The sequence below is a fragment of the Bos mutus genome, chromosome 20, assembly GCF_027580195.1.
Source record: "Bos mutus isolate GX-2022 chromosome 20, NWIPB_WYAK_1.1, whole genome shotgun sequence".
In the NCBI taxonomy this organism is placed as follows: Eukaryota; Metazoa; Chordata; class Mammalia; order Artiodactyla; family Bovidae; genus Bos; species Bos mutus.
This window is the reverse complement of record NC_091636.1, coordinates 71586093-71605839: the sequence shown is the minus strand read 5'-3', so window position 1 is coordinate 71605839 and position 19747 is coordinate 71586093. Positions and strand designations below refer to the sequence as shown.

The 19747-nt window shown below is 53.7% G+C and overlaps 1 protein-coding gene and 1 long non-coding RNA gene across 3 annotated transcripts; both read left to right on the top strand.

Moving 5' to 3' along the window:
- Nucleotides 1–2411: 2411 nt before the first annotated feature.
- PDCD6 (programmed cell death 6) lies at nucleotides 2412–18636 on the top strand. Of its 2 annotated transcripts, none has more exons than XM_005894647.3 (6): nucleotides 2412–2595; nucleotides 3384–3445; nucleotides 9181–9225; nucleotides 10075–10227; nucleotides 14434–14543; nucleotides 18067–18636. In XM_005894647.3, exons 1-6 carry the CDS (start codon nucleotides 2501–2503, stop codon nucleotides 18163–18165), a joined length of 564 nt encoding a protein of 187 aa, XP_005894709.1. In that variant the 5' UTR covers nucleotides 2412–2500; the 3' UTR covers nucleotides 18166–18636. The 2 variants fall into 2 exon arrangements, with proteins under 2 accessions (XP_005894709.1, XP_005894708.1); XM_005894646.3 differs by having other exon boundaries at nucleotides 2414–2595; nucleotides 10075–10233.
- On the top strand, nucleotides 3459–7750 carry LOC138984211 (uncharacterized). Its single transcript, XR_011461489.1, has 2 exons — nucleotides 3459–5925; nucleotides 6017–7750. It is a non-coding gene; the product is annotated as an uncharacterized lncRNA (long non-coding RNA).
- Nucleotides 18637–19747: the final 1111 nt, after the last annotated feature.

Below are 19747 nucleotides of genomic sequence, written 5' to 3'. Positions count from 1 at the left end.
TGCTGTGCTCCAGGAAAACTGGTGGAACAGGTCTTTAGATAGATATTTTCAGGAACTGATTTTTTGATCCCAATCCTTGCATCTCATGTCTGAAAGTGAAAGTCACTCAGTCATATCTGACTCTTTGCGACCCCAAGGACTATACAGTCCATGGAATTCTCCAGGCCAGAATCATGGAGTGGGTAGCCTTTCCCTTCTCCAAGGGATCTTCCCCACCCAGGGATTGAACCCAGTCTCCTGAATTGTAGGTGAATTCTTTACCAGATGAGCCACAAGGGAAGCCCAAGAATACTGGAGTGGGTAGCCTATCCCTTCTCCGGTGGATCTTCCCAACCCAGGAATCAAACCAGGGTCACCTGTATTGCAGGTGGATTTTTTACCAACTGAGCTATCAGGGAACCCAGCATCTCATGTCTAGAGAAGCACTAAATCCCTTCATTGTAAAGTTAGCTTCTGGTAACTAGCAGAACACTTTTTGCAAAATAAGTGCTTGATTGCATGAACTCCCCCTTCACCAAAATCACATATGTTGACCCCCGCCCCACCACCATACCTCTTTGGAGGTGTTTCTCAGAACTATCTGAAGTGTTGTTTCCTGGGCTGTTTGCTTCATTTTGCCCCAGATAAAACTAAACTCGCAGCTCTCATGTTGTTCATCTTTTTTTAGTTGACAGATTTTAGGCCAGCATAGTTTTCTCATCAGTTAAATGTGAACTTTGGTACCTTGCCATGAGGTTCTGGTATAAGGATTATACACAGCAATGTTTAAACATTAGGGTTGATTCAGTAATTGATTCTTCCCTTGAATGAATCATTTCCAAACCCTGGAACTAAACAGAAAGTAGGATGGAGTAATTCTGGGCCTCACAGTTGGTGTTGGCTGTGGCAATCCAGGCTGGAGACTCAACCAAGAGTTGGTGGAGGCTGTGTCACTGTCAGGAGAGGGAGACCAAGGCCAGCTAGAGTTGCTGAGGAGTTCCTTGCAGAAGTTGCCCTGTACACGCTGTGCTGGAAAACTTACAAATTGGGTGCAAAATTATAGTTATTAATTTTGTAGTGTTCTAGAGAAAAATGAGCCAGAGGTGGGAGACAGAATAAAAAAAATTTCAGAAACTACAGATCAAAGAGCTTTGGAAAACTGTAGAAAGGATTAGTGATGTGTAGAAAGTGATGTGAATGCTTTAGGAGGATAAAACTAGAAAGCACTTAATTCATTAAGTCATGAAAAAAGCCACATTGCTGAGGTTTGTAGAATAATAATCTGTGTGAGTGCCCAAGTCAGAATACCTTAGTCTCTTTGAAGAGTTTAAAGAACTCTCCAGCATATGGTCTGGTGGTTAAAAGGGGCTGAGGACAATACAACTGGAGAATAACAACAGGTCAGATGCAGAGCCCTGGAAAATTAAAGTGAAAGTCGCTCCGTCCTGTCCAACTCTTTGGGACCCCATGGGCTATCCAGTCCATGGAATTCTCCAGGCCAGAATACTGGAGTGGGTAGCTTTTTCCTTCTCCAGGGGATCTTCCCAACGCATGGATCGAACCCAGGCCTCTCTCATTGCAGGTGAATTCTTTACTAGCTGAGCTACAAGGGAAGCCCAAGAATACTGGAGTGGGTAGCCTATCACTTCTCCAGAGGCTCTTCCGGACCCAGGAATCGAACCAGGGTCTTCTGCAGAGCTTTGGAGTGCTGAATAATGAAATCCCTTCAGGAAAGGAAGGGTCAGGGGCTTCCTTGGTGCTCGGCCCTTCCACAAACTAAGCAGGGGAGGAAGATGAACCAAGTCAGCGAGATTGCATCAGCAGCTCAACACTCTTGACAGCCTGGAAGGCGGTGGGAGCGCCCTGAAGCTGGGCTTCCCTGCGCGGAGGGCGCTGCGCTCAGTCGAAGTCCAGACGGAGGGGGTGGCGTCTTCAACTGGCCGGAGGGACACGCTGGCCGCCCATCAGCAGGGGACATCAGGGCCTGGTCACGTACGTGCAGACCGAGCTGAGGAGCTCCAGGCCCTGTCAGACGCCGGAGGGGACGTCGGGTGGTACCGAGAAGAAAGTGGGTGTGGGGAAGGAACGCAGAAGCGCGGGCAGGGCCGGGAGAGAAGTTCGGAAATCACAGGAATCTCTGGCGCGTTCTTCCGCTCCATCACCGTTCTTCCATGGCCTGCATTTGGTGCAAGGACGGTCCATGCTCGAAGGAACTTCCCCCGCCCTTCACGTCCACTCTGTGCCGCGGGAGAAGCATCTCCCACGCGCGTCCGTGACCCTGGGGGCCGCGTGGCCTCGGCCACCGGCTCCGAGCCGCTCGCTGGACCCTGACACGCTGGCCGGACGCGGGGGCGTTGCCTGGCAACGGGGCAGCGACGGGATTGGCCGCGCTCGCTCCCGTGACCGCCCCGGAAGTGGCGCGCCCGGCCCCGCCCCCGCCGAGGCGGAAGTGGAGCCACCTGCCACCGCCCGCTTCCCGGCCGCCCCTCAGCCGCACCTCAACTCCGCCGCGCCTCGGCCCATGGCCGCCTACCCGTACCGCCCGGGCCCTGGCGCCGGCCCTGCCGCGGGCGCCGCTTTGCCGGACCAGAGCTTCCTGTGGAACGTCTTCCAGAGGTGCGGCCGGCCGGGCGGGCGGGCGCCGGCAGGCCTCCCCTTCCCTCGGTGTCAGCCCCGGGCCTTCCCCGTCCTGCCCTTCGGCCCGCAGTTCGGCCTCACCCTGGCGCCCTGGCCCCTCGGCCCGCAGTCCGGCCTCCCTCGTGGCACCCTGGCCCCCCGGCCTGCTCCGTCCCCTCAGCTTTGATCTCCTCTCCGCCCCTGGGCACTTACCGGAGCGCAGAGCGGCCGCCCGGAGGCTCGGCCTCCGTCCTTCTCCCCCGAGAGCAGGGCCTTTGCTCAGGGGCGAGGGTCTCCCGGGGACGCTTATTCACTTAGGGGAGCAGAAACGCGGGCTCGCCGCAGCTGCCTCGGCCACCAGACGGGAAGCCAGGCCCTGGCTGTGCGCAGGGGACGTCACCGCAGTGTCTTCGGTACCCGGTCGTCCTTCCAACGAGTTGGCGCCCCATGCTAGAGTGATTCAGGGTCAGGGAGTGACTTAGTTGTCTAAGAGAACCTTTTCCTCTTTGTGAAAAGGACACGATCTGGGTGGAATTCAGACAGGCTGTGGGAGAAAGGCTTGAGAGAAAGGGAGAAGCAGCTTGGCCTTCAGCAGGGGGACCTCAGACAGTGAAGGAGACAGGCTTGCTTATTCCCCAGCGGACTATGGGAGTGAGATAGTCTAGCAGCCAAAGGGAAAGAAGCAGGGAAATTAATTTAGATTGACAGGAGAGTTAAACCTTGGTTCTGGTCCTGTATTGCTTTTCCTGCACTTTGAATCGCCAGTTTAACTGATCTTAATTTTGTAGGGTTGATAAGGACAGGAGCGGTGTGATATCTGACAACGAGCTTCAGCAAGCACTGTCCAATGGTGAGTGCACCCGGCCATCTGGACTCGGAACTGCAGGCCTGACCACCCGTAGTAAATAACTTCTTTCCTGGATTTCTTTTCCAAATCATTAAGACTTAATCCCTGGCCTGTGGAGGGCTTTCCTGGGTGTCCAGTCAGTGCTTCTCTGAGTCCTTGCTGAGCTTGGGGGGCAGCTGCATGGAGGTCACAGGGAAAGCCTGAGAGTTGGAGGCTGGGGTGTGGGCTTCAGGAGCACAGGGAGCCTGGCTTTGTACAGCAGACGGTCCTCTGCTTTATTGAAGGCTGTTGAATTTCTCTGGTAACTGCATCTTGTGACTTCCGGGGAGGGGCACCAGGGTCCCACTGACACCGAAGAGGAAGTAACTGGGAATGCTGGTGGCCCTGCAGCCAGATCTTGGGGCTCAGGCTTTTCAGTGGATGAATGCTAGTCATCCAGACTGGGGCGAGAGGATCCCAGCACTTTGTGCCAGTTCTGGGGGCACACTTTGGAGTCACCTTTTTGCTGGTCTCAGTGTGATTAATCCATTGACGTGGACACCTTACTTCAGTAAATACCTGACTGTGTTGCCCTTCTTTTGATCTGTCAGACACCACTGTCTTTTTCTGGTCCTTAGATTTGTGGTATCTTCCAGAGGGGTGCCATTTAAATCCGAAGAGGGATTGATTTTAAGAGGTAATGACAGTGCTGAAAGGCTCACCTTACCAGTGGGAGCAGGCTGGGGTTGTGGGAGGTGGACGGTGCCTCCCAGGCCTGCGTATGGGCCAGAAGGGAGGCGAGCCTCCACTGTGGGTACTCCTCTGTTGCTATTGGTGAAGGGTTGGTATTTACAGGATCATACAGGTAATACTGTCTCTAGAGGATGTCAGGCTTGACAGTTCAGCTGGTTGTTAAAGCAAATGGTTCTGTTGGAAGACAGCCTTGAAGCAGGAGCCTGCTGGAGAGGGAGCGTGTTTAACCCAGCCACTGAGTGTGTATCAGGGCCTGCTCCGGTGATCCTGTGGAGTCAGTTTTCTTGATTTGCCCTGAGGGATTCCTCGGCTTCTATTGGGGCTGGGTAAGAGCTTACTGGTAGTCACTGAGCCCAGAGGGAGGTAGGGACTCCCTCCCCCCACCTGCCGTGGCTGCCTCTCTCCTCCCTGGGGGTGTGCTGGTTTTTGTGTGGAGCAACTTGTGATGGTTGTTCTACCTGTTTTGTGTGTATCTTATAAACTGTGACTTTTTTTGAACCAATCATATTTTCCTCTTCAAATTAGCTGCTAAAATTTTTAAATTTCTAGCTCACCAGTGCCGCAAGCTGAGAATTTTAAGAGGTGAATTTTACTGATAGTCGGGGACCCCTTACTTTCTTAGGCTTTTGTCCTCCCATCCTGCATAACCAGAGTTTGCTTTGTTTTGCTGTGCTGTGAATATCTTTGTAGATTCAATTAGGCTTTTTCTGCAGGAAGTCTGGTTATGAATGGGTGCCGATCGCTCGTCCTTTCTCAGCCCCAGAGTAGAGGTAGGTCGTACACTGGAATCAAGGTGTGTGCCTGCATAGCTAGGTGCTCCCCCCACACCTGGTGCCGTCCCGCCTGCCTCCTCCCGTTGGCTCCCTGAAGGCGCAGGCTGGCTGTGGCTCCCACCCCAACTGAGCGGGCTCCGCTCCTCCTGCCAGGACACCCGCCATTGCTCCGGAGCTGGGCGGCTCCTGTCTCTGCACCCACGGCTCCTCCCTTTTCTTGGGTGCTGCCTGTTTGCTCCTCTCATTCTGCTGGAGTTGTTTCTGCAGCTGTCTCTGGCTCCTAGAGGAAGCTCCAGCCGGTCTCTCATTTCCGGTTGTGTCGTGTTTCCCGGCCTCAGTCACTGAGGATGGACACAAGTCAGTTCTCTTCCTGCTCCTCGAATTCCCAGAGTTGTTAACATTGGAGTTATTTTGACTTTCAGTTTTCTCCCCAGAATGGACCTCTGTTTTCATATTCCTAAGTTGCTTCAGTTGGGTCTGACTCTTTGTGACCCCATGGACAGCAGCCCACCAGGCTCCTCTGTCCATGGGATTCTCCAGGCAAGAATACTGGAGAGGGTTGCCATTTCCTTCTCCAGGGGATCTTCCCAACCCAGGGATGGAACCTGCATCTCTTGGGTCTCTTGCATTGGCAGGCGGGTTCTTTACCAGTAGTGCCACCTGGAAAGCCTGTTTTCATATTAGGACTAGAATATTAAGTTATTTCAGGAAATTAGTTTATTACTGGTGGAAAAACTGAAGGCACAAAATAGCATGATTTCTCTCTTCTGTTAGCTGTGTGCCTCTGAGGCGCTGTTAAAATCAGATGAAACCACCGCTGAAGGAGTCCTTGTGGGCCCTGCACACCAAGTCCTTTATGTCTTCTTTCCCTGGGGGAACTTTCCCATGGCTGCTCTCAGGGAGGTGTGGTTAAGAGGTGTGAAGAGATGCAGGACTGTCTTGCCGTCTGAAATAACAGCACAAACCATCTTCAGTCAGGTACTTTTTAAAAAAGTTTTTACTTCCACATTGTTACTTAGAATTATTGGAAATTAAATTTGCTCAAGCCCCTTTTTTTGTGCCTCTCTAGGTTTGCAGTAACATAACATTGGTATACTTGGAGAAGGCATTTTTCAAATTGGACTTTATTTATTTATGGCTGTTCTGGGTCTCCGTTGCTGCAGAGGATTCTTTGTGGTTGCGGTGAGTGGGGTCGCTCTAGTTACGGTACCCCAGCTTCTCACTGCGGCGCCATGGAGCATGCGCTTAGTTGCTCCGTGCTTTGAGGGATCTTCCTGGGTCAGGGATGGAACCTGTGTCTTCTGCACTGGCAGGTGGATTCCTTACCATGAGCCACCCGGGTAGCCCTAGTTGGACTTTAAATAATAGGTCATATAATACATTCTTTTTGAGGTGTTTTTATCAAAATGGACTTCAGCTCTCCTAGAGACCCGGCAGTCGTGGCTCTTTGAGGCTGTAGGTGAAGGTGACTGGTGGGGTACGGAATTCCTGATCCTGAAGAGCCACCAGGGTCCTGGCAGAGTCCACGTGAGCCTGCAGGGTGCGCCCAGCTTGCCTGCATGGCTCCTGCCTCCCCCAGAAGGGCTGGGCAGCGGCTCTGATGCGGTGAAGAGGAAGGGGACGGCGGTGGTGCTGTGAAAGGCCCGCTCGTCCACTGATTGCATGTGGCTGCAGGGTGCAGGACGACTCCACCCGTGCACCTCTCGCTGCAATCCAAGTCTGCTAACAGGATGCAGTTTCTAGAAAGAAAACTCTCTGGAGAGCAAAAAGAATATATTATCACAGAGCAGAGTGGCGTTTTTCTCCTTTAAGAAAGGGTCCAATATAAATTTGTTAAAATCATCTGTACTCCTGAGGGTTACAGGCAAAACACTTGAGTGCCCAGTGTGACCCCCGTCCCCGACCCACCACCATGGAGCTGTGGCCCTTTCATGTTCAAATTATGGGTGGAAAGAGTTATGTGTGCTCAGTGTACGTGGAGATTCTGTGTGTGTTTCTGTTTTCTTTGGTTCTTTCAGATCAGACTGAGGCAAGACTTAGAGGAACAGAGACCATGTATTTCTAAGTAGAAGTCTGACAGGAAATCTTTCTCAGGCTGGTGGCTGTGACATTCCTAGACGCGTTGGTTACCGAGGGAAGCGGGTGGGAATGTTTGAAATTGGGGTTGGCCCTGAAAGCCATGTGAGGGTCACTTGTGCCGAAGGGACTCTTCCTGCTCAGTGTGTCCTGGGCACCCGGCAGGCTCTGTTAGGCCTGCTTCTCCGTGTCGCAGTGCATTTTCTTACAGAGGTTGTAGGTCTTCAGGCTGACCCTCTGGTGTGTGTAACAGCTAGCGTTACTGAAGTGTTGAGTGCAGAATCACTAGGGGCTGTCAAGCTTTGTCGTTCAGTCTGAGACCACAGGACCTGGCACTCAACAGAGTCCGTTCACTGTTGGGGTTGTCATTACCCCTTGGTTTCCGTGGAGAGTCAGCCCAGTTTGGGTGACAGGAAGGGCCAGTTAAGGGACCAGGAGCCTGCCTCTGCCTCCCGAACTGGCCAGCCTGCGGGTCTCCTGTCTCCATGCCCAGCTCGGCCCAGCGTGGCCTCTGCTGTCCCCAGCTTCCCGTCCTCCAGCTCTGCCAACTGGAGCTCCGATCCACCCACACGTCCCTCTGCCTCCACAGGGGCCTGGCCCTTACCTCACAAAGTGCCTGTGTTTGCAGCATCGTTTAACTGTTTTACTCAAGTCACTTGTGTTTAAAATTCATTTGCCGACGTGACCAGGATGCCCTCCTCACAATCGGGATGAGCAGTGGGTGCGGCCTCTTCCAGTCTATGGAATCGCCGAGGCCGCACCCAGGCCCCCAGCGGGCAGTCCCTGAGGACTCCTGGTGTGGACACAGCCGGCATCGGAGCTGAGAAAGGCAGGAAGAGTCCAGCAGCTGCATCTGGTCCCTCGGGCTCCTGGTCCAGGGTGGGTTGTATCCTGTGGAAACAGCGGCCAGTGTGTGAGCAGCTGGGACGTCAGAAACCTTCTGTGCACAGACGGCGCCTCCTCTCGGCCCCTCTGTGTATGACTCCTTTGTGGCCTGGTTTTAGTGAGCTGACCTTCCCCAGAACCTTCATATCCACCTACCCACTCTCCCTCTGACCCCGAAGAAGCCAGAGATGCCTGCCCAGCGCGCAGGGGCCCTGGCTGCAGGCCTGGCTCAGGAAGAAGGGACGGTTTCACGAGTGTCGGGGCCCCAAGGGGCCGGTGGGGTGACTTCGGGGCTCAGGGCGGCTTCCCCTGCAAAGCCCCGTACAGACTGAGGAGAAGTAGGGGTGGGGTGAAGGTGGGGCCACATGGGGTATCGGGGGTGTGTGGGGGCCAACTGGGCATGCTCAGAGCCCAGGGGTGCTGCCCTGCGTGGGGTCGGGAGGGGCCTGTGCCCCCAGAGCTGAAGCGGTCTGTACACAGGAGGGGAGGTGGGGTGTTACTATACAAGGGGGGATGGGGGGACACGGCACATAAAAAACGTTTACCCTGGTTTTAGTCAGCATAGATCACTCTGAAAACAGATCCTTGGGCACAGAGTTACCTGGTGAACGTTCCATCATCACAGCTTATGAAGGGTTCTAAATTACCAAATCTGTCAGAGTGAACAGTTCCCTTCATAACAAATGTTTGGTAAGATCCCTCCTGTTCTGAAATGAATCATGGAATGATGCATCCTTTTCACAGTTTCAGAGAAGATAGTGTGTTGCCAGCCTGTTACTTTAGGAGGAGCATGTAAGCCTGTCTTCACGCTGTACTTTGCCGAGCACTCTGGCAGGTTCGATCACCACATGTGCAGCCACTGTGGATTCGTGGACGACCCTGGTCCTGCAGCAGTGGTGCCCCTGGGCGTGGGGTTTTCTGAAGTGCAGTTGTGACACTCCTAGTGGGGCTAAGCGCCCTCTTCTCAGCTCACCTGGTGCTGTGGGCCTGGGAAGTTCAGTGAGTGGTAAGATGGCCGTCTCTAGTTATAACGTGAGGAGGGCGAGCTGCCAGGCGCAGGTCATGAGCAGCTGTGAACGTGTGGCTGGACCAGAGTGACTCTCAGGCAGCGTAGACAGGACCCTGGCTGACCATCGTCCAGGGGCAGCCTCCCCGCTGAGATCCGTGGCTCTCAGGTCTTGATGTTGACAGCTACTCACTTTCTCTGGCTTCTGGGGTTACAGACGGGATTCGGAGATTTTGTTCTGTCTTAATTCCTAATGTTTGTTTCAGGCACCTGGACTCCGTTTAATCCAGTGACTGTCCGATCAATCATATGTAAGTATGGGCAACCCTGTCGGGCCTGCGCTTCCGGCTGATTCTCTTCTGGGTGTCCCGCCCGCCCCACCATCCCTGAGCCTTCGCTCAGCATTCGCTGTGCGCCCCACCCTCATTTCCGCACACGTTTCCGTTCCCCCCGGGTTGCGCGGCTGTGACTGGAAGAAGCAGCTGAGTTCTCACGTGACGAGTCACTCAGCTGGAGTGACTTCTGTGCACACCAGGAGCACTTCGGTTTCCTGAAGAGGCAGATGGCACACTACGTTTTGGTAGCAGTGTCTCAGGCTGAGATTTCCTACAGGCGTCTCTGTCCACATTGCATGCAGTTGTATGTAAATGTAGTTACAAGTTCTTACTTGGACCTGGAATGAGGCTGATTTTTTTAAAATGAAAGGTGGGTCTCGCTTAAAAAAAAAACCAAAAGCCAGTAGTATTTTTCTCATTGGAATGGGCCTCCCTGACCGAGCCCTCTAAGGAGCTCCTCCTCGGGGACACGGATCCTCTGGGGGAGGGACGGGCAGCTCCAGAAACCAGACCTGAGCCTGGAGGGTTGGGGTAGGCCCCTTGACCCCTCTGCACCCCGGTTCCTTCCCGAGAGCGGGCGTGCCCAGCTTTTGAGGAACATCCTTTGGTGTAAATCATTCTTATTGTGAATCTATCAGGGTGTTCGGCTTGCACATCCCTCTTCACAGCTGCCTCACGCCTGCCTGGCTAATTTAGGGCTGGTGTCACCACAGCCCCTGGGGACCTGCTGGCCGAGCTCCGGGCTGGTCCTGGAGGAACCCAGCCTGCAGAGCTGTGGGTGTGCCTCTGCCCTGGTTCCTGCTGAGCCGTGCCCTTTCGCTTCAGCCATGTTTGACAGAGAGAACAAGGCCGGCGTGAACTTCAGTGAGTTCACTGGCGTCTGGAAGTACATCACGGACTGGCAGAACGTCTTCCGCACATACGACAGGGACAACTCGGGCATGATCGACAAGAACGAGCTCAAGCAAGCCCTCTCAGGTTTCGGTAAAACACTTGTCTTGACTGCGTAGCTATTTCATTTTGGAGCCAAGGGCCATATGGTGTATCTTGTTGCTTTGTTCAGCTTAATCATTTGAAAGTAGCCTATGTGAAATTTTTGTTTACATTGCAGTTGTACATTTTTGATGTTTCTGTATCATACAGGCTTATATTTGACTTGGGGGCTTTTATGCGGTTTTCCATCCAAAATGAGATAAGGGCTATGCAGTAGTTTTCTTTTGTGAAGTGGTGTCGCAGGCACACTGAGAATGTGGCTTTCAAAAAGTTTAAAGTGAACAAGTCAAGATAAAACAGCTTACGTATATAAAGCACCTTCTGTTCCCTGACATGAGAATACATGGACCAGTGATAAAATGCTCACAAAGACGAGCCCGTGGGTTGCATGGAGTGCAGGCGTGAGCACGGAAGCCCGCATTCTCAGGTGTGTGCAGCCTGCGTGCTTGCTGTGCCGTGAGCAGTGCTCCTGTGGTACCTTCCAGAGCAGTCAGTAGGCCTGGTCCTGGGGCCCACGTGGGCCTGCGGGGAGCTCAGGGTTCGTGAGGAGGGACGCAGTCGTCGCACCAGAATTCTGGTTTGACGGGCGTGAATCCCCCGGCCCTGTGTTCTCTGGGCCCTTCTGTTAGAGTCCAGTGTATTTTATTCTGGCTGTTTCTGGTTTTAATAACAAAGTACATTTTGGTCCTTGTGGTTATCGCTGTGCTTCTTCCCCACCCCTCTTCCTCTGCGTTTGTCCTTTATGGGTGTCTTCTCCTCTTTGTCTCTTTTGCTTTAGAGGCTGTGAGACCCCCACAGAAGTTTGTATCGCCACCAGGCGCAGGTCAGGATTTGGGTAGGATGTCGGCCCTGGGTTCTCTGGATTGGAACTTGGAATGTGGCTGACCTTGCTGTGCCAGTAGGTGGGGGGCTGAGCATTAGGGGCGTCCCTCAGAGAGCAGTCCTGGGCAGGAGGGAGCTGGAGGCCTGGCTGACTGGAACCTGGACCCTCTGAATTAGTTTCCAGGCTGGTGATCTCAGCACCGACCATAGTGTTTCTAACCTTGTCAGGCCTGGAGCCCGCTTTTTCTTAGTGCCAGCAACCGTCATTTCCTGGACTCGGGTTGGAAACGCTGAGGTTGACCAGCCGGTCTCTGGCTCTCGGGCCTGCAAGTCCCAGTCAGATCCAGGAGGTCAGACGCTGATAGGCTTCATGGTGCGGGGCAGAGCCAGGAGCCTCCCTGACCTTCAGCTTTTCCTGGAGAAAGGACAGACTCCGCTGCAGCATTTCTTCAGTTACGCCGCAGGGTTCCTTCCTGCCCTTGGTCCTCCGTTTCTCAGGACTCCTCTGGCTCCTCGTCTCCCACCCGAGGTGACTTGTCAACCTTTTGCCGGTTACTTGTTAGTGACAAAGAATTTGCCCTGGGAGTGAAATTTCCTCTTTGGTTTCTAAGAACAAGTGTCTGTCAGTCAAGCTGGAGCTGCATTGCAGCTCAGCAGACGCGTGAGGGAGTCAGGGTGGCTGAAGCCCTAAGGTGCCCTCTGATCTCTCACCCCCCTACATGGAGTCTCAGGCTGACCCTGGCAGGGCTGTGTGACCCTGAACGGCCCACCTGCTGGATTTGAGGGTCCATCTGTTCATCTTTTAGGCTTTTATTCCTATTATGTGCTCCATAATAGGAATAAAAGAGCCTCTTGATAAAGGTGAAAGAGGAGAATAAAAAAGCTGACTTAAAACTCAACATTCAGAAACCTAAGATCATGGCATCTGGTCCCATCACTTCATGGCAAATAGATGGGGAAACTATAGAAACAGTGCAGACTTTATTTCCTTGGGCTCCAAAATCACTCTAGATGGTGACTGCAGCCATGAAATTAAAAGCTGCTTGCTCTTTGGAAGAAAAGCAATGAGCAACCTAGACAGTGTATTTAAAAGCAGAGACATCACTTTACCAACAAAGGTCCGTCTAGTTAAAGCTCTGGTTTTTCCAGTAGTCATGCATGGATGTGAGAGTTGGACCATAAAGAAAGCTAAGTACCCAAGAATTGGTGCTTTTGAACTGTGGTGTTGGAGAAGACTCTTGAGAGTCCCTTGGACAGCAAGGAGATTAAACCAGTCAATCCTAAAGGAAATCAAGCCTGGATATCCATTGGAAGGACTGATGCTGAAGCTGAAGCTCCAGTAGTTTGGCCACCTGATGCAAAGAGCTGACTCATTGGAAAAGACCCTGATGCTGGGAATGATTGAAGGCAGGAGGAGAAGGGAATGACAGAGGATGAGATGGTTGGATGGCATCACCGACTCGATGGACATGGGTTTGAGCAAACTCCAGGAGTTGGTGAAGGACAGGGAGGCCTGGCGTGCTGCAGTCCACAGGGTCGCAAAGAGTCGGATGCGACTGAGTGACTGAACAGCATGTTTTGCATGCCAGGTACAGAGACCAGAAAGTAACAAGGTGTGTAAGGCAAGGCCACACACTCCACTCGTGGGGGACAAACAGTCCTGTTGTCCCTGACAAAGGCAGGCTCCCCACCACAAGCACCCGTCCAGCACTCCCGCCCAAGCCCTGCACCCAGACCCTGGCAGCCTGAAGCCAGCGTGGTTTGAGGGGACATCGCACGGGGGCAGTGAGCCTCTGCTCACTCGTCACCCTCGTCGGCTGCTTTCCCTCTTGTGCTGCGCCTGCTCTGTCCCTTTTAATGCAGCGGAGCCCAAGCCCTGACACCCACACACCCACTCTGCGTCCCGGAGCCCGGGCCATCAGCCACCCTGCCCAGGTCAACAGGGTCTTTACAGTCAGGTTGACCAAGTTACGGCCCTGACAGGGCCACGGCAGCCCCCACCCCTCTCTGTGCCATTCACCCTGTCTGTCCTCTGCCATAGTTTCTAACTGGCATCCGCTTTTCTTCCTAGCACTGCGAGTGGGTGCTGGGTGGTCACTGGAGGCAGCAGGCCGCCTCGCTAGCTCTTGGGGAAGGAGGGCTAGTTCCCTCCGCTGGAAGTGCAGCCTTAGGGGAGGGGGCGTTCTGGGAGGACGTGCATGACACCCAATGAGGTGGCCAGCCCCTCCTGCTGGCCACAGGACACACAGTGGTCTTCACCTGCCTCACTGGCCGAGAACAGGCTGCTGAGGTGGGTCCACATGTGAGACCCGGAGGGCGGAGCCGGCCTAGCGGCTCATCAGGCCCAGTGGCACCTGCCTGGTTCCACGAGCCCCGCTCTCCATGATGCTGTGTCCCTGTGGCCATCTCGCCGGCCTTCCCCAGCCTGGCCTCTGTCTGGCCACAGGCTGTGCCAGGTGTAGGAGGGTCCTGTCTGCTGCTCAGCTGCAGGGCGGGGCCCTGGATTAGTTATGGATGTGAGGAGCTCGCTGACCACTCTGGAAGGTACAGTCACGTGTGTGCATGCTTGACTTTTTCAGTAAAGTGATGAAGCACTTATAGAGGTAATTAACTGTGACATTCACTCAGATAATAGGTGTACATATCCTTGCAAAGATTCCAGCGAGACTGAAAAGTGGTAAAAATATTTTGTACCTGGATGTTGTCTCCTGAATAAGTAAGGAAGCCACGGTCAAACAGGTGGTGAGACTGGGGGCGGGGAGGGCAGGGCTGAGAGAGCCAGGGCATCCCTGCTGCCCTGCTGGGGGCCAGGCCGATCGAGCATTGGAGGGGGAGTCAAGGCACCAGGATGGCCCTTCCGGAGCTCCATCGGATCCCGCGCCCTCATACCTTGATGTCTTGATGCCAGTGAGCAACCAGCTGATGCAGGGGAGGGACCATCAGTTAACTTCCTATCCTTAAGTTTACACTTTGTCTCCTTGGGAGCCTTAGTGAGCTTTTATTTTGCAAAGCATTCTCTAGCAGCGAATAATCCAGGACAGCTGAGTTATTCACAACTTCACCGCTAGCTTGTTAACAATGAAGTAAAATTTACCAATGAAGGCTTTTAAGAAGGCTGACATTCCAGAAGCCCCTGCAGGGCGACTGTAGCACTGGAGTTGGTGTGAATGAGTGATTCTGTAGTCCCTCCAGGAGGGCACCTCCGTGGGGCCAAGGGCACAGTGCAGAGACTCTGCGGAGCTCTCAGCGCCTTGCCGTGTGCTTGCCCCCGGGCCTGCCTGGGGGGCCCACGTTGTGTTCTTGGGGGTTGGGTGGGGGAGACTGGGTTCTGGGGCGGGTGTAGGGTTGACTCTGCCTGCCCCCCTGCAGGGTACCGGCTCTCTGACCAGTTTCATGACATCCTCATTCGGAAGTTCGACCGACAAGGCCGGGGGCAGATCGCCTTCGACGACTTCATCCAGGGCTGCATCGTGTTGCAGGTACCGCCGCCGGAAGGCCCGGGGTGGTGGGCAGTGGGCGCCCGAGGCCCCACGCTTGGGCAGTTGAAGCGAGTCAGACACATAAGACTGGCTCTAGAAGCTACAGAAGTGAGTGTGCTTCCTGGAGAAGTAACTAGTTCTCTTGATAAATGGAGGTGTAGACAGCGTGTCCCTCCACCACTGGAAACCCTGAGAGCCGTCCATTTGGAAGGGATCCAGCAGGCGGTTCACATGAATACCTGGTGGTGTGTTGTGTTTCTTCCTAAGAATCAGAGAAGGTTCTGTCATGAGGCTTGCTCTGCGCCCTTCACGGGAGGCTTGCTCCCCAGCGAGAGTCGGGAGCAGTGCCTGGTGGGCTGCTGATCGCAGTGCCCACTGCCTCGCAGGCCCCTCTGAGCTGGCTGCTCCTGCGGTCCCTCGGCTTCACCCAGGAGGAACCAGGCGCGGGCATGCCCCCCGAGGGTGGGGGTGGCAGCACTTGACCCCCCTGGCTGTTCCCACACAGGCCCTGCTCCTGTCTCCAGGTGGGGGCCAAGTTCCTTAGATTTCAGCTTTAGAAAACACAGTGAATTGGTGTAAACCTTTTCTTTATTGTGAGAAGTCTCAACAATAATAATAGCGAAGACAACCCTGTGCCCATTATTTAGAGTCAGCAGTTACCAACTCACAGCCAAGTCCATATAATACTCCACTCGCTCATAATTCTGACACAGTTCCATTTATGGGAAGCAAATGTGTTTTCCAGAAGTATTTCAGTAGAACCCGGCCCTGAAAGACACCCTTGCTGTTTACATCCAAACCATTTTGTTGTCAAATTTTGTTGTCTTTAGAATCTGCAGAGAAGATTCTAAAATCAGGCATAGAAATAATATAGAAATGGAGAAGGCAGTGGCACCCACCCCAGTACTCTTGCCTGGAAAATCCCAAGGGTGGAGGAGCCTGGTGGGCTGCAGTCCATGGAGTCGCGAAGAGTCGGACACGACTGAGCGACTTCACTTTCCCTTTTCACTTTCATGCATTGGAAAAGGAAATGGCGACCCACTCCAGTATTCTTGCATGGAGAATCCCAGGGACAGCAGAGCCTGGTGGGCTGCCGCCTATGGGGTCGCACAGAGTCGGACACGACTGAGCGACTTAGCAGCAGCAGCAGAATTTGCAGAGAGGTGTGCAGGGCACGCGGTGTCAGTGGAACTGGTAACTTGGGGGGCACTCTCAGGGCTCTCCTTGTCACAGTGATGGTTGAATGACTGAGCTTTCTCTCCCTGGCCTGCTGTCCTGATTTCTTTCCTGGGGAATCTGAGCCTGCCAGGCCCTGTGCTTCAGTGACTCATTGGAATGCCAGCTGTCTCCCTCTCAGGGTCTGGTGAGGTGAGATTACAGGGCTTCCCTGGTGGCTCAGACAGTAAGAATCTGCCTGCAATGCTGGAGACTCAGGTTCGATCCCTGGGTTGGGAAGATCCCCTGGAGGAGGGCATGGCAACCCATGCCAGTATTCTTGCCTAGAGAATCCTGTGAACAGAGGAGACTGGCAGGCTACAGTCCACGGGGTCACAAGGAGTCAGATACTACTGAGCGACCAAAACTTTCACTTTTATGCTGTCAGAATACGTTAGGAATAGGTGTGATGTAGAAATTTCACCAGGATCTGTGGGGTTAGGATTTTCACTTGAGGTTGTGTCCCCTAAGTAACCAGCTGACCCTTATGTCCGCATAAGCAAAGGTCATCCTATGTCGCTTTCAGCCCCTGGAGTCCCCACTGCCTGCAGACGGAGCACAGACCGCGGGCCGCCCGCGGCCTGTCACTGTCTGGGCCTGGTGCCCCTGCCTCCACCCCCTGGAGAAGGAACCCAAACTCTGCACAGACACGGGGGTCAGAAAGGAAAGGCTCAGCTGCAGACCATCTGCAGAAAGTCCTCAGGAGCCCTCAGAGGTCTTCTTCCATCTGCCCCTTTTTTTTTTTTTTTTTGTTTGTTGGATGCGGCTTTTATTTTTTATTGTTATTTTAACAGCTTTCTTGAGACATAATTCATATGCCACACAATACACCCGTTCAAACTACGCAAGTCAATGTTTTTTTTGTAGAGGGGCTTTTAAAAATTTATTTACTTTTAATTGGAGGATGATTGCTTTACAATGTCCTGCTGGTTTCCGATGTACATCAACACGAATCAGTCCCTGGTATACATGTCCCCACCCTCCTGAGCCTTCCCCCAACCCCCCACCCCATCCCACCCCTCTGGGCTGTCACAGAGCGCCAGGTTGAGCTCCCGGAGTTACACAGCAGCTTCCCACTAGCTGTCTATTTTACATATGCACGCGTGCATGCTAAGTCGCTTCAGCCGTGTCCGACTCTGTGCGACCCTGTGGACAGCAGCCCACCAGGCTCCTCTGTCCACAGGATTGTCCAGGCAAGAATACTGGAGTGGGTTGCCATTTCCTTCTCCACCATCTGCCCCTTTCGAGAAAGAAAAAGCCTTATTGAAAGTTGTTTTTATATGAAGCAATGTGAAAAGTGGTAGAAATCTTCAAGCGCAAAGAAAGGGAAACGATGCCATGCCCTCCCAGCAGAGGGCACTGCTGCTGTGGTTTCTGTGGTCTGTGTCACACCAGGGTTGGCCACATAGGAAGCTCCAGTTCACCCCCGCTGACCGTCACCTGTGTCAGCCTGTTGATTGTTGGCCATCGACCTGCCCAGCTCAGGGCAGAGAGGGCTGGAACTGGAGCCGGGAGCGGGAGGCTCAGCTCACGGGCCAGGCTGCAACCTTGCTCGGCCCTGGGGCAGGTGGACAGGCCAAGGTCTTGATGAGCCTGGGCACTGTCTTCTCCAGTCTGGGCTCTTCCGAACCCATGGTGGTTTCTAGCTTCTGTCATTCAGGGCAGCACTGACCTAGCTGCCCCAGTCTCTGTTGTCCAGTGGCTAGACTTGTGAACAGACTGAGGGGGAGCCCTGGGGGCTGGTCAGCCAGGAGGAGATGGGGAGGGTGGGCATCAAGGCGAGGGCCTGGACTGGCACAGGAGACCCCACCCTTCTTGGGGCATCAAGGCAAGGGCTTGGGCTGCACAGGAGACCCCGCCCTTCTGGCTCTACAGCCAGGCCTCCCCCGGGGGGCCCCACTGGGGGTTGGTTTCCCTTCGTTCTGAGCAGCCTGTCACCAGAACAGGGGTGAGCCTTCAGGGAAGGCCCCGGGAGAACGGTCTTATGATGGCAAAGGAGGACCCGGGCACATCACCCACTGTGGGGAAACCTTGTTCTGGGACCATAGGCCCTGCCAGGACCCGGGGCTGTGGCCCACACACTAGGCTCCCCCTGTCGTCCGTTGTCCTGCCTGATCCCCCATCTCGTGAGCGGACCGGCCTGCCCTGTGGGTGGTCAGGGACACCTGCCCTGCGTCCCTGCGCTGGGGGTGTGGGATGTGGAGACAGGGACCCTTCTGAAATTGGGTTCCTGAATGTCTGTTTACCAGTACATTGTGTTCCTTCTGTTGGTGAGTGTCAGGTCTAAATACCTGCTGTTTCTCCTCAGAGGTTGACAGATATATTCAGACGCTACGATACAGACCAGGACGGCTGGATCCAAGTGTCATATGAACAGTATCTGTCCATGGTCTTCAGCATCGTATGACCCTGCCTTTCTGCAAATACCAGCATGACTTATGGGAAAAAAGACTGAAAATGCCAAATCTCGTACCTTTAATGAAACAAGCACCAACGTAGTTAGATACAGTTCTTTCTTTAGATTTTGTATAACTACTATTTGGGGACCCAACTGTATATATGTGGATAAGCTGGTTAACGTTTCCCAGTTGTAACAATAGTTCTATCTTTCCTCAGATACAGACATTTGATATGAGGCTGTTAATTGTGCCATGAGGTAACATGTAATGATGTTTCAGGTATTCTGCTTGCAAAAAACTTATCATGTGCTTTTTCAGATAGCTCTAGTTCTAGAGTAGAAATACTTTATTAGCCAATAGGAACTTTAAATAATATGGAACTTGCACAGAAGGCCACTCATGTGCCTTACTTTTTAAAGGGGGTTTACTGTATTCACTTGAACGTGCAGCGTAAGCAATAAAGCACACGGATCCTTGTGCCTGTCCGTCTCAGCTGCGCTCACCTGGAGCTCCGAGGGGTCTGGCAGCCTGGGGTGTCCCCTGGCCCTGGTCATGGGAATCCCAAGATTTGTCCATCCTCTGTGACAGGAGTTGCTTTACATTTGGTAAAACTTCTTTGGAAATACAGATCCAAATTTGATTTGGAAAGGAGTGGTTTTTCTTCCACTTACTAATGATGTGCCTCTGCCCTCTGATGGGCTTGATCAGAGTTTGTCACGCGTGAAGGTGTGCAGGGGGTGCACCAGCCCTTCCCCGTGCGCTTGGTGCCCAGCCGGCCCAGGCTCCCTGCGCTGCCCCCAGACTCGCCTCGGGCTCCTGTGCCCACCCCCTTTAAAATGTGCCTCCCTAAACCAGGATTCGGGGTGGGCCTCTGGGCGGTGTCAGTGACCCATAAATGGATCTGGGGTGCCAGAAACTGGGGGTCCATTTTGGGGGACCTGTGCTGGTAGGAGATCGGAGCCTGGGGGACTGTGGATTTTATCTGCAATGTGATTACGAGGAACGTCATTGAACACAGTACTTGGGGTTGAGATAAAGAATCTATGGGGCTCCGACTGGCCTTGTGAGCTCATGGACGAAGGTCCAAGGGGTTCTCTGAGGATTCCACGCCTTTACCCTTCATGGATCTCTGCACTTCGAAATACTTCTGAAGACACCAGCCCACGATTACAAGTTGTACTCCAGAGGTTGGAACTCAAATTCCTGACTTGAGGCCTGGGACGTCTGGGTGTGCAGCTGGACTCATCTTGTACCTGGTACCCACTGCCTCAGCCAAAACTGCCTCTAGTCTATCTCCGTGTCTCCCAGTAGATGGAGGTGTAGACAGTGTGACCCACTTCCCCTCTGGAGGTTCCCCAGTAGACGGAGGTGTAGACAGTGGGCCCCTCCTCTCCTGGAGGTTCCCTAGTGGATGGAAGTGTAGACAGTGGTGTCTCTCCTCTCCTGGAGGTTCCCCAGTAGGCAGAGGTGTAGACAGTTGGCTCCTCCTACCCTGGAGTTTCCCCAGTAGACAGAGGTGTAGACAGTGGGCCCCTCCTCACCTGGAGGTTCCCCAGTGGATGGAGGTGTAGACAGTGCGCCCACTTCCCC

Coding starts and splice junctions, on each gene's coding strand:
- PDCD6 (XM_005894646.3), top strand. CDS start 2,501: ATGGCCGCCTACCCGTACCGCCCGGGCCCTGGCGCCGGCCCTGCCGCG. Junction 9,226..10,074: donor GACTGTCCGATCAATCATAT/GTAAGTATGGGC, acceptor CTTTCGCTTCAG/CCATGTTTGACAGAGAGAAC. Junction 10,234..14,433: donor GCAAGCCCTCTCAGGTTTCG/GTAAAACACTTG, acceptor GCCCCCCTGCAG/GGTACCGGCTCTCTGACCAG.